Source organism: Rutidosis leptorrhynchoides, chromosome 4, assembly GCF_046630445.1.
Source record: "Rutidosis leptorrhynchoides isolate AG116_Rl617_1_P2 chromosome 4, CSIRO_AGI_Rlap_v1, whole genome shotgun sequence".
NCBI classification, from domain to species: Eukaryota; Viridiplantae; Streptophyta; class Magnoliopsida; order Asterales; family Asteraceae; genus Rutidosis; species Rutidosis leptorrhynchoides.
The window spans coordinates 527,187,985-527,204,658 of record NC_092336.1 but is presented as its reverse complement, the minus strand read 5'-3'; the positions used below and the strand labels follow the sequence as shown (position 1 = coordinate 527,204,658).

Sequence of the window (16,674 nt, the reverse complement as noted above, 5' to 3'; positions counted from 1 at the left end):
ACAACTACCCCACCTGTTCAAAATGGTAATTCTCTATTTACTTATATTATCATTTGTAATTCATGTTGTTGTTTTATGAATGTCATATAATGTTTTCGTCATTTATCATGGATCAACTGTGTTGTCTCTTTTTGTTTGTTAAATGTTCTTTCATGTGGCAGTAACAACAAGTTAATCTGCTGTTCATTTACATTCGACTGCTATTACAGTTCTGCATTTGCACATCGTGTTAGAGGTGTGGCTACAAATTAAACATTGAAGGTACAACATATTTATGGTCACAATGTTCACTTCTTTTCTTTTTTTATGGCTTACTTTTGTATTAATTAGTGTGTAAACTTCAAGAGATTTCAATTGTATCTTTTTCTTTCAATTTATAAAAAGTTTAAGTTTTTTTTTTTTTTTTTTTTTTTTTTAATTTCTACATGGGATTCATAAGAAAGTTTGCAATTTTGGAAATAGTAATTTGGGTAGTAGAAATATATAAGTTTGCTTTTGATTGTGGTGTCATTGCCAATTTTTTTAAACCCATTTCAGACATACCAGATGATTTCTTTTACTCAATTTCAATTTTAACATGTCAAAATATTTACTATCGGGCACGAACCAAGAGACTGGGTTGAGTTGGAGTAGACTACTTTTGTCTAAATTTCTTTCTATCTTGGTATTAACAATAAGCGTGTTAAATATAACTAGATAAGTTATTATTTCAGAGATGATAGCAAAACTTTCCGACCCGTTTGTCGGTATTTACATATTAGTTCATTGAATTGTCATTTTTTTATTTTCCATTTGGTAGTTTTCATTGTTGTCCATGACTTCTTTGCTTAATCACTTTATTCTCATCGACACTGACAATGAGTGCGTTTTCCTGGAACACAAATTTCATATTGCAGATTTATTTGTAATTCACCACTTTTGAGTTTATTATTGTATCATGTATAATGCCATATTTTCTAACAGTTAATAAAATGTCCATCATTCAACCAATTAGATAAGCACTCATCTAATATTTAACGGGTTTTTCAACTGCCACCTAATAGACGGGCTCATAAATGTTGATGGGTTTTTTTATTTATATGTAATCTAATCATAATAAATACATTAAACTCGATGTTTATGAATGTGTGCCTTCTCTACCTGGTCAGGGTAGAGAAGCTATGGGTGTTTATTCTTGATGTAAGCCTTGAATTGAAATTATGTTATGCTTGATCCTTGTGCGGATGATGGTGACGTTTTGGGAGCTGATATTTATATTTACCTTGGTTGAATCCACAAACAACCGCATGTTAGGTAATTCTCAAATCGAACATAGTTTTTTAATTGATAACAATACTATATTATTCCCAGAAGTATGGTACTAAATGAAATGAATAATCTTTCGTTTTTTACTTTTACATCTCATGTTAAGCTTTTCAAGTGCTATTCTGATTGTAACCTTATTATCCATTTGATCAGGTGGAAGACTCAATTCTTCTCACCCATTTGATCAGGTGCTATTCTGATTTTTTAAACTTCCTAAACGATATTATTGAGTAATGTTGTGGCCGGTAGAAATGGCAAAAGCTTTACAGATTGTTGCTGGATCTACGGGTTTCTGGCGGTTAGAAATGGCAAAAGCTTTAGATATGGGAAGTTGGACATTTGTGTATATTTATGCTTGAATAGCTTTTAATATGTAAATTTGTGTATATTTATGCTTGAATAGTTTTTACTCATTTATAGGTTCTGTTTTACCTTTGATGTTCTTCTAAGTGCACAAGCATAAGCTCCTTTTTAGATTGTTTGTTACTTATATATATAAAACTATAGAAAGTAGATCGAGTAACTTTTGCTTTTTATTAACATGTAATCCTAATAGGGCGAGTATTATATGTTGTCTCATGAATTACAAAGTATGGCGATCATGAAAAATTGAAAAGTTATATTAAAGTTGATTTTTTTTTTTTTTTTTTTTTGGTAAGTTCTTAGCTATTCAAAATTCGAACCTTAATATTGATATACCAATGGATAGTTAAACGCAAATCGACGGGTAATGACTTAATTATTTTTTGACTCTTCTAATCTTTTCAAAAGCCTCACAATAGTGAATATTGAATTGAATGACTATTACTCACTTTTAAATACAAGATCATAACTCATCATTTGTTACCATACATTGTACAACAAATATAATTAGACTTGGAACTTCGACTTGCTGAAGATCTTGACACGAAATTGTATCACTCTATTTTTGACTATTTTAGTTTTGAAGTACTATCAATAACTCATTGTTATTAACTAAGGCTATTGATTTATAGCGTTTGTGAAACTCATTTTTACCATTTCTTTAGTTTTAATACATATACTACTAACGTGTTTCGTCATTAAACTGGTATCAATAACAGACAATACTGTATAAATATTAACGATTACGAAAACTATTTTTAGAGCTGCCGTGGAACGCACGGCCTCTTAAAATCTAGTTAATATTAATATAATAATAATAATCCATGCTGGCGGTTTTGTCTGTGCCGGCAGTTCCTTATAGTAAGTTTGTTTTACAGAATAAACAATGGCGGGGAAAGCACCACCTTCCTCTCCAATCGCATATCCTATTTTGTATGTTTATGTTGTTTATGATTATGATGATTATTATAATTAATAATAATCAAAATATAATAATAATAATTCTCAAAACCCCAATAATCACGTTAATAAACTTTCCCCAAATCACAATTTAAACACCCACTCACTCTTTTATCATCAAACAAGAATGGGTTCAGTTAGATTACCACTCTTTTCCCAAAATAATGTTCACCAAATTCAATCAAAAGGTGCAATGATGGCTAACCTCACTACTACTACAACGACATCAGCAGCTGCTGGAATTAAAGATAGTAATTTAGGTTTTAAGAAATTAATGGAAAGTTTCAATGTGGATATTCATCGAGCAGAAGGTAGGCAATTAAACGTACCATTAATTGCACCTTTTACAATTGCCACCTCCAGACTCGAAGGAGTTGAAAATGTAGCGATTCGTGTAGAGTTGAGTAATGGTTGTTGTGGGTGGGGTGAATCGCCGGTGCTACCGTTTGTGACGGCGGAAGATCAGAACACGGCGTTGACTAAAGCAAATGAAGCTTGTGAATTTTTGATTAAAAGTCAAGCTATGAGTTTAGGTCACCTGTTAACTGATATTGGTCAACTCCTTCCTGGTCATCAGTTTGCTTCTGTAAGTTTCCTAATTTTTATAGCATTAAGGAATTAGTTATGTGATTGTTTCATTATGATTCTTCAAGAATCTGATTATGTTGACTTTTTTTTGATAAACTAGACTCTTATTTTTGTTAGTTTATAATTTTCTATCAACTTTTATCTTGTTTTTCATTTAATTCTGATATTAATTAATTGATGTTTAAAAACATAAAAGGTTAGAGCAGGGGTTGAGATGGCTGTGATTGATGCAGTTGCAACAAGTATTGGCACGCCGTTATGGAGATTCTTTGGTGGAGTTTCGAATACGATCACCACAGATATTACAGTCAGTTTCTATCCAAGAATTTAAATTTTGTTCACTTCATTGTTACTTGTAATCTTTTTTAGTTATGTATATATGGTGGTAAAATGGGTAGACTGGTTGGTAAGCGTTATAAAACATTTGTTTTGGTATGGGTTGAAACGATGGCCGGGTTGACCCTACACAGTTTCGTCTAAATCACTTTAGGATTCTTGTAAATAATTAGTTTGACAAGTAAAGTGACAAACATCATAAACAATTTAGGAAATTTAAGTGTTAATAATCCACTTTGGGCGACCTTTGACCCATTTGACTGAACTTTTTGTACCTTTTTTACTATATTGACCTGTTTCATGCGTTAGAGATTATCAGATTAACATGACCCAATTTATCTGTAAGGATTTGAAATTGCCAAACAAATATCTTGAAAATAACATTAATCTAGCTTTTGTGCTGATGTAGATACCTATTGTTTCACCAGTCGAAGCTGGTAAATTGGCTTCAAAGTATTATAAACAAGGGTTTAAGACTTTGAAGCTTAAGGTTGGAAAGGATTTGAATGCAGATATTGAAGTGCTTCGAGCTATACGCTCGGCCCATCCGCATTGTCTATTTATATTAGATGCTAATGAAGGCTACACCTCCTCGGAAGCTATTCAAGTTCTTGAAAAGTTACATGGTAAAGTCGTGTTTAAATTTTTTTTAAATCAAGCTATCATAATGCATTTTGTGACAACCCTTTTAGTGGGTGTTTGGGTACCAATGCTAACAATGATCATATGCATACGGACAAAATAGATAAATCAGTTGCTACATTGTAGGTCAATTGAAGGGATACGTTATTTTCCAATATAGTGTGCTATAGAAGTAGTAAATTGATAAAGTTCGACTCATTTTATGTATGGGTCAACTAAGGTTATGGTTTTTTTCCAAGGTTGCAAAAATCGCTACTCGGGGAGTACTCGGTCGGAACTTTTTGAAAGTTTCCAGCCTACAATCTAGAAGCTCACCTTCTAGATGTTCAAAGTAGCCTTCTTTGAACACCATGTAGAAGATGCAAAGATGAACACGATGACGGCCGCCCACCATCTCCGTTCACACGACACCTTCCTCGTTCACACCATTCCACCGCCACCAAAGTTTTAGTATAAATAGAGGTGCAAACCTCAGTTGTAAATAATCCCAAAATCACTCAGAGAAGTGTAATCACAACCTAGAGAGTGTGTGTGAGTTTGAGAGTTTTTTTTTTTTTGTAAGAGTTTTGTAATACTCTGTAAATCTATTCTTGTAAGTAATAGAGTTATTTTCTCTCAAATTTGTATCTCCCAACGTCCAGGCGATCCTCTCTTCCTAACAAGTGGTATCAGAGCTTGGTTAGAGACGTTGGTTGAGTTTTTGGGTCTTCTGAAGTTTTCTCAAAATTCAATTTTGAGTGTACCATTGGATTCATCTCGTCGAACCGAGTCCAACGCAAAGTTCCTGTAGCAGTACTGTAGCAAGTTCCTGTAGCACTACTGTAGCTGTACTGTAGCAATTCTGAAATTTTACAATTTGGTCCCTGAAATTTTCAGAAATTCATTCTTGGTCCCTGAAGTTTATAAAAATTATAATTTTGCCCCGTAAGTGGAATTTAAGCCGCGAAGTGTCTATTCCACCATTTTCAACCGTTCCGGACGTAACGGTGATCTCTGTTTTCTACAATTCAACCTCGTTTGTGTTAAAAAAATTATTTGTAAGGTGATAATGTCCACAGAAGAGTCAACATCATCTTCCGGAGATATGATTATGCTCACAGCCACAAACTACACGCTGTGGAAACCTCGGATGGAAGATCTCCTCAGCTGTAAGGATTTGTTTAATCCCATTGAATTGAAGGGTATAAACCTTGATTCTGCCAAAGAGAAAGAGTGGAAGAAATCAAACCGAAAAACTATTGGTCAGATCCGTCAATGGATTGATCATAGTGTCTTCCACCATGTTGCACAAGAGACAGACGCATATGTCCTCTGGAAAAAGTTGAAGGACATGTACCAGGCCAAGACTGCTCGGAATAAAGCCCTGCTGATGAGGCGTTTAGTCAACATGAAGCTCAAAAGTGGAACTTCAGTTGCCGAGCATACCAGTGAGTTCCAGAGCTTGGTCAACCAGTTATCGTCTGTAGAGATGCCGCTTGGCGATGAAGTTCAGGCGCTACTGCTACTTAGTTCCCTTCCCGATAGTTGGGAAACGCTGGTAGTAACACTCAGCAACTCAGCCCCGAATGGCAAACTTACCATGTCAATGGTCAAGGATGCCCTATTCAGTGAAGAGGCAAGGAGAAAAGACATGGGCACAGATCAGACCCATGCCTTTGTCACAGAGAATCGGGGGAGACAGCGAATGAGTAGCAAAAATAAATGGAGAGGCAGAAGCAAGAGCAGGGCAGGTCAGATGATGGCAGAAAACCAACATATAAATGCCATCATTGTGGATTAGAGGGACATATGAAGAAGAACTGCTATAGATTGAAAGAGGAACAAGGTCAAAGCAGTTCACAGTCGAAGAATAAGGGTGGAGAAACATTAGTGACTATCTCTGGTGATGTCGCTTATTGTTCAACCCATGATGAGACATGTCTTCACGTCTCACGAGAAGAAACAGAATGGGTGGTAGATACTGCAGCTTCCTACCACGTGACTCCATATAAGGAATACTTCACAACATACAAAGCTGGTGACTTTGGAGCTGTGAAGATGGGAAATTCCAGTTCCGCTGAGATTGTCGGAATTGGTGATGTCAAGATAAAGACAAGTTCCGGGAGCACAATCACTTTGAAGGATGTCCGCCATGTGCCAGATCTTCGACTGAATTTACTTTCCGGAGTAGCTCTCGACAAACAGGGATATGATAGTCATTTCAGTAGAGGCACATGGAAATTGTCAAGAGGCGCTATGATAGTCGCTCGAGGACACATTTGTGGCACACTATACAAAACTCATGTGAAGATCTGCACAGACAGTATTAATGTTGCAGAAAAGGAGGCTTCACAAAATTTATGGCACCAGAGACTCGGTCACATGAGTGAGAAAGGGTTGTCTACCCTAATAAAGAAGGAGCTTATCAATGTAGACAAGGACGCTGCACTAGATCCTTGCAATCATTGTCTGTTTGGTAAGCAGCATAGAGTCTCGTTTAATTCCTCTTCAACGAGAAAATCAGAGTTACTCAGTCTGGTACACTCTGATGTTTGCGGTCCCTTAGAGGTTGAATCAATTGGCGACAATCGATACTTTCTGACGTTTATCGATGATGCTTCTCGAAAGGTGTGGGTATATTTCTTGCGGACGAAGGACCAGGTGTTCGATTACTTCAAACAGTTCCATGTCATGGTAGAACGTGAGACAGGAAAGAAGTTAAAGTGTCTTCGATCCGACAACGGCGGTGAATACTCTTCCAGGCAGTTCGATGCCTATTGCAGATCATATGGCATTCGACATGAGAAGACAGTTCCACGTACCCCTCAACACAATGGTATAGCAGAATGAATGAACCGAACAATCATGGAACGTGTTCGGAGCATGCTCAGTATGGCTAAGCTGCCAAAGCCATTCTGGGGAGAAGCAGTCAGAGCTGCTTGTTATTTGATCAACCGATCTCCATCAGTACCACTGAATTTTGAAGTTCCGGAGAAACTTTGGTCTGGGATCCATCATACTCTCACTTAAGAGTATTTGGATGTTTGGCGTACGCACATGTATCCAAGGAGCTCAGGCAGAAGCTGGATGCAAGGACCACTCCATGCATATTCATAGGCTATGGAGATGAAGAATTTGGATACAGATTATGGGATCCAAAGGAGAAAAAGGTGATCAGAAGTAGGGACGTAGTGTTCCATGAAAGCCAGACAATAGAAGATATTGAAAAGCCCACAATATCTCAGAAGTCAAATGTTGTTGCTCAGGTGCCAGAGGCAACAACGGAATCATTCATGAGAAATGAACTTTCAGTGCAAGATGAAATACCGGAAGTAGAAGATAATGAGGAAAATGACGGTGCTGAGCAGGGGGAGCCACAACCCTATCTGCCAGACATTCCAGAACCATCACAAGGCGAAGATGATGGTGGATCTCCTCAGTATATTCCAGAAGTTCGTAGATCTGAACGAGGTCGGATTCCATCGAGTAGATATCCGGAATCCGAGTACCTTCTACTTACTGAAGATGGAGAACTAGAGAGTTTTCATGAAGCAGTAACTCATAAGGATAAAGAAAAATGGTTGCTCGCAATGCAGGATGAGATGGATTCTCTGCATAAAAATCAAACTTATGAGATTGTAGAACTTCCACGCGGGAAGAAGGCACTGAAAAATAAATGGGTGTTCAAGCTGAAAAAGGATGGTAGTGGAAAAGTGGTGAAATACAAAGCACGGCTTGTAGTCAAAGGATTCCAACAAAAGAAAGGGATTGATTTTGACGAGATATTTTCACCAGTAGTCAAGATGACTTCAATTAGAGTCATACTTGGATTGGTAGCAAGTATGAACTTGGAGCTTGAACAGATGGATGTAAAGACAGCTTTTCTTCATGGAGATTTACATGAAGAAATTTACATGGAGCAGCCGGAAGGTTTTGAGGTTTCAGGAGATAACCTCGTATGCAAGTTGAAGAAAAGTTTGTACGGTTTGAAGCAGGCACCTAGGCAGTGGTACAAGAAGTTTGACTCGTGCATGGTGAGTCAAGGGTACAAGAAAACTGCAGCAGATGAGTGTGTCTACATTCAGAAGTTTTCTGAAGGAAATTTCGTTGCTCTTCTACTATATGTAGACGATATTTTGATCGTAGGGAAAGATGCAACGAAGATCAACCAGCTGAAGAAGGAACTCTCTAAGTCTTTTGACATGAAAGACTTAGGACAGGCTCAACAGATTTTGGGAATGCAGATAACTCGAGACAGGAAGAATAAAAAGTTATGGCTATCTCAGGAGAAGTATATTGAACGAGTGCTTTCACGTTTCAATATGAACAATGCCAAACCTGTTAGCATTCCATTAGCCAACCATTTCAAGTTAAGCAAGAGTTCTTGTCCCTCATCCAAGGAAGAGATTGGGGAGATGTCTTCAGTACCATATTCTTCAGCAGTTGGAAGTTTGATGTATGCAATGGTGTGTACAAGGCCCGATATTGCTCATGCAGTGGGAACGGTGAGTCGTTTTCTCTCGAACCTCGGAAAAGAGCATTGGGAGGCGGTAAAATGGATTCTCAGATATCTTAAAGGTACAACGAATCTATGTCTTTGTTACGGGGGAGCTGATCCAATCTTGGAAGGCTATACATATGCGGATATGGCCGGAGATCCTGATAGTAGGAAATCTACTTCAGGATTCATTTACACTTTTGCAGGGGGAGCTGTTTCATGGCAGTCAAGACTACAGAGGTGTGTTGCATTATCCACAACTGAAGCAGAGTATATTGCTGCCGCAGAAGCTGGAAAAGAAATGTTGTGGTTAAAGCGTTATCTTCAAGAATTTGGAATCAAGCAAAAGGTGTACAAGGTATATTGTGACAGTCAAAGTGCTATAGATTTGAGCAAGAACTCCATGTACCATTCTCGTACAAAACATATTGATATTCGCTATCATTGGATACACGAGGTAATTGATCGACAACTGTTGAGACTAGTGAAGATCCATACAAAGGAGAATCCTGCGGATATGTTAACAAAGGTGGTGACTCGAGAGAAGTTGGAGTTATGCAGAGACATAACTGGAATGTTCGTGGATTCGGCTGGAGGGGGAGAATTGAAAGTTTCCAGCCTACAATCTAGAAGCTCACCTTCTAGATGTTCAAAGTAGCCTTCTTTGAACACCATGTAGAAGATGCAAAGATGAACACGATGACGGCCGCCCACCATCTCCGTTCACACGACACCTTCCTCGTTCACACCATTCCACCGCCACCAAAGTTTTAGTATAAATAGAGGTGCAAACCTCAGTTGTAAATAATCCCAAAATCACTCAGAGAAGTGTAATCACAACCTAGAGAGTGTGTGTGAGTTTGAGAGTTTTTTTTGGTAAGAGTTTTGTAATACTCTGTAAATCTATTCTTGTAAGTAATAGAGTTATTTTCTCTCAAATTTATATCTCCCAACGTCCTGGCGATCCTCTCTTCTAACACTTTTTAGGGAGTACTCAGGAACTCGGGTACTCAACTGTTGACTAAGTTTGATTTTTGACCAATTTTGACTGATTTTCCGAGTTTTGGCCCATTTACCGAGTAATCCTGAGTTTTGGACGAGATTGACCAAGTTTGACCGAGTACTCTCCGAGTAATTCTGAGTTCTGCAACACTAGTTTTTCCCCTAATGGGCCGAATTGGTCAAATTGAAAAATATTAGGTTAGTTGACTTGTCTCAATTAATTAGATTATTATGGTAATACAATGTACTATCTGCGATCACGAAATATGAACAAATTTGTAAAAAGGGTCAACTTAACCCGTATTTGTAACCCGCTTGTTTGACCCTTTTTACACAACTATATCCCAACCTACATAAGCATTTAAAAGATGCGAATTGAAATGTATTATATATTTTCTTGTTAATATGATCACAGAAATGGAGGTGACCCCTATTCTTTTTGAGCAGCCGGTTCACAGAGACGATTGGGAAGGTTTAGGTCACGTCACTCGAGTTGCGAAAACTAAATACGGTGTATCGGTTGCCGCCGACGAAAGTTGTAGAAGTATAGAAGATGTTAAAGAAATAGCAAAACGACAACTTGCAGATGTTATTAATGTTAAACTCGCCAAAGTTGGTGTGTTAGGTGCTCTTGAAATAATTGATTTTGCAAAAATTGCAGGACTAGATTTGATGATTGGTGGGATGGTTGAAACTAGACTTGCAATGGGCTTTGCGGGCCATCTTGCTGCAGGTCTCGGGGGCTTTAAGTAAGCGAAACTATGTTTGATATAACCTTGTTTTTGAGGTGGCAATTTCGACCCATTTACATATGAATGAGTTGATTGGGCCTAGTTACATCTCAAATGGGTTTAAAAAAAAGTTGCTTTAAAGGAAATGGGTCAAATGAGACAGAAGTCACTGAAATTGTAGTTCATATTTTTTAAAAGTTAGATAGTTATTGATAATATAATATGATCTTTCTCGTTACTTTAGACTTATTTTTTGAAATCTAAAATTTTTGGACACGGTGTTTCGGGTAAACTGAACTGGCCGTGATTTTTTTTACCATGTTACACAACTGGTCGACCCACCCGTTTTGCCATCATTATCTCTGTTATTCAGTCTGATTTAAATTGCTGAATGAATGTTTTAAACTGTTAACAGATTCATAGACTTAGATACACCCCTTCTGCTTGCGGAAGATCCTGTTTTTGAGGGTTATGAAGGTACTGTCAGCCTTATGAAGCTTTTTTTTTTTTTTTTTTTGGGCTAAAAAACATAAATTGAAATTAAAACGATCGGAAGATCGTAAGAGTTACAATCGAATGTTGAATCTAACTAGTCGATTGAACAGCATGGGCGGATTTACTTAATACCCAGTGGTAGCACGGGCTACCACTGAAATTCGCGATGTAGTGGGAATTTTTTTGGACTTTTAACTAGTGACACCACTGAATAATGTAATTTTTTTTGTGTGACACCATTGGATAATAGTGTAATTTTTTTTTAACTTTTAACTAGTGACACCAGTGGCTACAATTCCTAGATCCGCCACTGTTGAATAGATCCTACGATCTAAACAAACAACATTGAACAATTGTAAACAAACAAAAGACTTGGATAAATGAACTAACTTTTTGTTGGTTTTTTAGTTTCTGGTCCAATTTACAATTTCACAAATGCTAGAGGCCACGGTGGTTTTCTTCACTCGGACAATATCGCTTGGTTAGTTCTATCTTCTACTTTTTTGCTTGTAAACCGTCTATATACTTGATGCATTGGATGTATGTAATGTTTTTTTTTTCTTTTACCTAGAGGTGGCAAATCGGCCTGGGTGGTGAGGGGTCAAAATGGGCAACTTTGTTTACATGTTGGGTCAGGTCAATTTGAAACACTTTTTGTCGGATGTTATTTATTCTTTTGTAAGTAATTTGAGTGTTAAATGTGATTATGAAAAAACGTGACCATTACCAATACTAATGAAATATGACTTCTAAGCGATTTAGTAGGTTCTATACATCTATTGCTAGTTTTAAGAATCTTTCAACTTGTCTAACCCATTCATCTCATTAGAGAAACATATCCCTAATTGTGTTGGTGATTTTATTATCTATTAAAGGATTTTGGTGTAATTGGATTTACTAAGTAGAGAAAGGAGTAATCTATTGATACTCTAAAACGGATTCGGTGAAGTGCGGAGTGAACGTTTGTAAAAAGTGAAATAGATTACGATAGCAATACTTGATTCTGGAAACCTTGGGTCGAAATACTTGATTCGAAAAGTGCTTCACGATTCAAGGATTAATCCGGTTGTTAAGATTCTGGAAAACCCAACCCCCATTTATATAACAAATTGACCTTTTCCATGACTAAATGAGTAAAAGTTGCTATTTATAGTTTTGCCCATTTAACTAAAAACATCAGATAAAAATAGATTGTATCATAGTTAGTTATATCATGCTGTGTTGAAGCATTTGAAAGCAGTTAAGAAGCTAATTAATGAAAGGCAATGGCATAAAATGCTTCAAGTTTGTTGGGATTTAACCAATTCTCTTGAATGATTTTAGCAATGTAACTTCTTCAACGTTCCCAGAAAATTCCCAAAAAAAAGGAGTGTTTCCTTTTTAAGTAGATGTTAGGCGTATATCTTTGGGCTTTTACATGGGCAAGCCCATGTACTCTTAGCGTTTGACCTAATCATTGCCAATGTGGCTTTTCACAATTTTAATGATCTGCACTTAGGCATCTATATGCTTTTTTTCGATTACAATTGAGGTTATTCTTGTTTATAGTATCTGTTCAATTTCATCTAGCAATCGAGGTTAACCTTTTTAGATATATATATATATATATATATATATATATATATATATATATATATATATATATATATATATATATTTTGTGGAGGCAGATATGTGGAGTCGCAATATGGATTACTGGGTAACTAAGGAAGGAGAATCTCTACTTGCTGCTGCTGCCGCCAATTAACTGGGCAGTACTTTGTACTTGTAACCATCTTATTTTTAGTGTTTATCAACTTGACTTCTGTAGCATATTTTAATATATATGCGGAAATTGATCGGTTGTTCTACAAATTAACAATCGAATGGTTGATGTTTTTCTTATCGCTATTGTTCAGTTAAAATTAAAACATTCACATAACCCGTAGAGAATCAATAAAGAGTCTTTGACTTACCGGTATCGAAATAATTCATCAATACATACGTTTTAAATTATAATATTATACTACTATACTTAAAAAATCAAAAGCAACGTATACGTATATTCTACCATACAATAGATTAATTTGGTATATTAGTTATTAGAAAAACATGAAAATACAAATAATCACTAGAAGACATGCTTAGACCACTCTTATCTATGACACCCATCATAGAACCACATTGATGTCACATCAGCGTCACCTCAGCAGTTTCTTTCAACCACATTTCCAATCACATTCACTAACATCCATCACACCCACCACATTGACCCCACATTCAATATTAATTATTATTTTATTATTATTATTATTATTATTATTATTATTATTTATATTTTAAAATAAAAAAAATTCAAACTCACACGGCTATAAAATGACCTTTTTTTTTTTTTAAACGGCTAGTTTTCCACACTCTCTATATAAACAACCATTCACAACTCCTTAAATACACCATTCTTCATCTTCTTTTTTATCAAACTCAAATTCAAACAACTCAAACAAAAAAAAATGTTGACTACTCCTCCCATGATTGCTTCGTTCAACGTTTACTACTGTAGCGACCCGACCAAATCGTCATTGACGGCGCCGTCTACTTAGGTCCCGTTACGTGGTCATAAGTCTTTAAAACAACGTTTGATCAAAAGATATGTCGCATTCATTTCAAATGTAAAGGTTGTTCAAGTTTACAAGAATAGTTCCACCACAAGTTACGATACAAAGTTTTAAGTACAAATGAAACTTATGCGACACAATTTAAAAGTATCCAAAAGACGCTCCCTGTATGCATATATACTCGACATCCAATGCAAGTATCAAAATAATGAGCGGAAGCATGTATCATGTATCGTTCAAGGACCTGAGAAAACATAGAAATCTGTCAACGAAAACGTTGGTGAAATCATAGGTTTAAGTAAGTAAGTACAAGTGAACCACAAGATTTGCATCAATGAAATAATAGTAATACATTCCAAAAGTTTGTTTCACGAGCACCCAATTATCAATGCTTAACATTTCCTTCCATTGAACCCCATCACTTAGTGCTAGAACATACACTGTTTCTCGAAAATATATTTCATTCGTAAACGGTAGCGAACCGTTTGAATGAGGGTTTGTCAAACCCATATGGATCCATACAACATAAGTTCTCGCTTACACCCGGCAAGTGTAACTAATGATAATCGAATTGAGGATTTTGTTCTAACTCGTATGTAGAATGTTTGTTTTTCCTGTACTTGTGTTCACTTAGTAAAGAAATGTTTATGTTTTCTCATCCCAAATGTAAGTTCAAAAAGAGTAAAAGTGGGACTATGATCTCACCTTGAGTGCACGAGTAGTAAAGTACTTCAACAAGTAAACGTGTGCAAAGAACAATGCTAATCTTGACCTAAACAATAGGTTGTATCAATAACGGTAAACACGATAGGTCAAAGATGTTCAATTAGTCCTATGGCTCGTTACGACTCGATTATGTAGCATGTGAATCAAATTGTCATGTTTCATGCAAGGTACAAGTATAAAAAACATGTTAGAACGATTGCACAAATATTTGGTTAAGTTTGATTAAAAGTCAACTTGGTCGGGTCAAAGTCAACGAAAAAGTCAACATGTTCGGGTCGGGTCCCGAACTATTTTTCTGAGGTTTTTAATCATATATGAGCATGTTAGAACAAGTTTCATGTGAATCGGAGGTCCGTAGTATGCCAAACATTTTCCATAAAATGGACACCGGAGACAGAAGCTGGGCACGGCTTATGCCGCGCCGCGGCACCCTTCTGTCGCGCCGCGACAATAGGCGGGTGCTGGTGCCTGGTCTGTTTCACTTGTCCAACTTGATCCAAACTTCAAATAAGCATAAAACGCAAACCACAAACACTTAGGACTCGCACCTTATATCGTTGGAAAGCTCTTTTGACATAGAATGCAACTAAACACAATTTAACAATCAAAAACCTCATTTGTAACAACCGAGTTTTCCAACCAAGTGATCATTCAATGCCCACATTAATGCTTCCAACTCACCAATGCACATTTAATGATTTGGGCATTCAATGCATACATATGACATGCCATTTTGTAGGTAATGGAGCATAAAATACAACTAACAACTTACTAACAACAATTCATGGCAATCAATGCATCAAATAATCACTTCAAGTTCTTCAAACCCTAACTCAATTCCACCACAATTCAATAATCAAGTTCATGAAGTTTTCTAAGGCAACCTACACATCAAATTGAAGCTAGTGATGCTAGTAACACAATTAAAACATCAACTTTCAACATCTAACAACATATGATCATCCAAAATTCAAGAACAACACACCAAAATTCAAGTTCATGCTAGTTACACTAAAACAACGAGATCGAGCATATAAATCATATATTCATGTTAGACTTGAGCCATAGACACTAATTAACACTTTTATAAGTTAAAAACATCAAGAACACAAAATCTAGTGATTTTAGAAAGTTACCCAAATGAGATGAAGTTGGTACCAAAATGAAGAGGATGAAGAGAGGATCACGAATATGTAATTTATTTGGTTGCTAGCTCCCTAATCCGGATTTAGATGATGAATGAATGAGAAAGGAAATTGGGTGTGTTCTTGCTAGAGAGAAAGAGAGAGAGAGAGGGAGATGGTAATGAATGGGTGAAAGGGGGTTGACCCTTTGACCTAGTCAAGGGTTTGATCCCTTGTCAAGTTTAGTCCCTCAACTTTCGTTCGGGTGCGGGAATTACCTAAACGAGATAATTTAAAACGCGTATCAACGGGAGATGTTATAAACATATAACGGACTTTATATTAGTATAACGGAAAAGTAAATGGAAAAAGGCGGGATGTTACATTACCTACTCCTTAAAAGAAATTTCGTCCCGAAATTTAAGTAGGCGTAGTAGTCGTTGTTTCTTCCTCGAGATCTTGCGTTTCTGAATTCACGAATAGATGAGGATACTTCCTTTGCATTTGATCTTGTCTTTCCCAAGTAAACTCGGGTCCCCTTTTGGCGTTCCAACGGACTTTAACAATCGGGATTCGGCTTTGTTTCAATGTCTTGACGGAGGTGTCCACAATTTCAACCGGTTCCTCCACAAAATGAAGCTTGTCATCAATAGTAAGTTCCTCAAGAGGGATGATGATATCGGGTTCGGCAAGACACTTTTTCAAGTTAGATACATGGAAGGTAGGATGAACGGAACTCAGTTGGGGCGGAAGGTCTAAACGATAAGCAACGGTTCCAATACGCTCCAAGATTTCGAAAGGACCAATATACCGCGGATTTAGCTTCCCGCGTTTACCAAAACGGATTACACCCTTCCAAGGTGCGACTTTTAACATTACTCGGTCACCGACTTGAAATTCAAGATCGTTGCGTCGTTTGTCGGTATAGCTCTTTTGACGACTTCGGGCCGTCCTAAGCCTATCTCGGATTTGAACGATTTTCTCGGTGGTTTCGTGAATGAGTTCGGGTCCGGTGAATTGCACGTCGCCTACCTCGGCCCAACAAAGAGGTGAACGACATTTGCGGCCATATAGCGCTTCAAAAGGTGCGGCTTTAATACTCGCGTGATAACTATTGTTGTAAGAGAACTCGGCGAGAGGTAAGTGCTTGTCCCAAGCTTTTCCGAAATCAACCACGCAAGCTCGTAACATGTCCTCTAAGGTTTGAATTGTACGTTCGCTCTGTCCATCGGTTTGAGGATGATATGCGGTGCTCATGTCTAAACGCGTTCCCAACGCTTCTTGCAATGTACGCCAAAATCTAGAAACGAAACGGCCATCTCGGTCGGAGA

The 16,674-nt window shown here is 37.1% G+C and overlaps 1 protein-coding gene across 1 annotated transcript; it reads left to right on the top strand.

Annotated features, from left to right (window-relative positions):
• Positions 1–2,527: 2,527 nt before the first annotated feature.
• Positions 2,528–12,753, top strand: LOC139844958 (L-Ala-D/L-amino acid epimerase-like). The gene is made up of 7 exons (XM_071835177.1): positions 2,528–3,214; positions 3,413–3,523; positions 3,962–4,178; positions 10,089–10,422; positions 10,820–10,881; positions 11,308–11,380; positions 12,570–12,753. Coding segments are annotated over exons 1-7 (1,257 nt in total). The 5' UTR covers positions 2,528–2,755; the 3' UTR covers positions 12,571–12,753.
• The last annotated feature ends 3,921 nt before the right edge of the window (positions 12,754–16,674 follow it).

Bases quoted from the DNA above. Each gene is read 5' to 3' on its own strand.
- LOC139844958 (XM_071835177.1), top strand. From the start codon at position 2,756: ATGGGTTCAGTTAGATTACCACTCTTTTCCCAAAATAATGTTCACCAA. The intron at 3,215-3,412 runs GTAAGTTTCCTA...AAAACATAAAAG, and splicing joins CTGGTCATCAGTTTGCTTCT to GTTAGAGCAGGGGTTGAGAT. The intron at 4,179-10,088 runs GTAAAGTCGTGT...ATATGATCACAG, and splicing joins AGTTCTTGAAAAGTTACATG to AAATGGAGGTGACCCCTATT.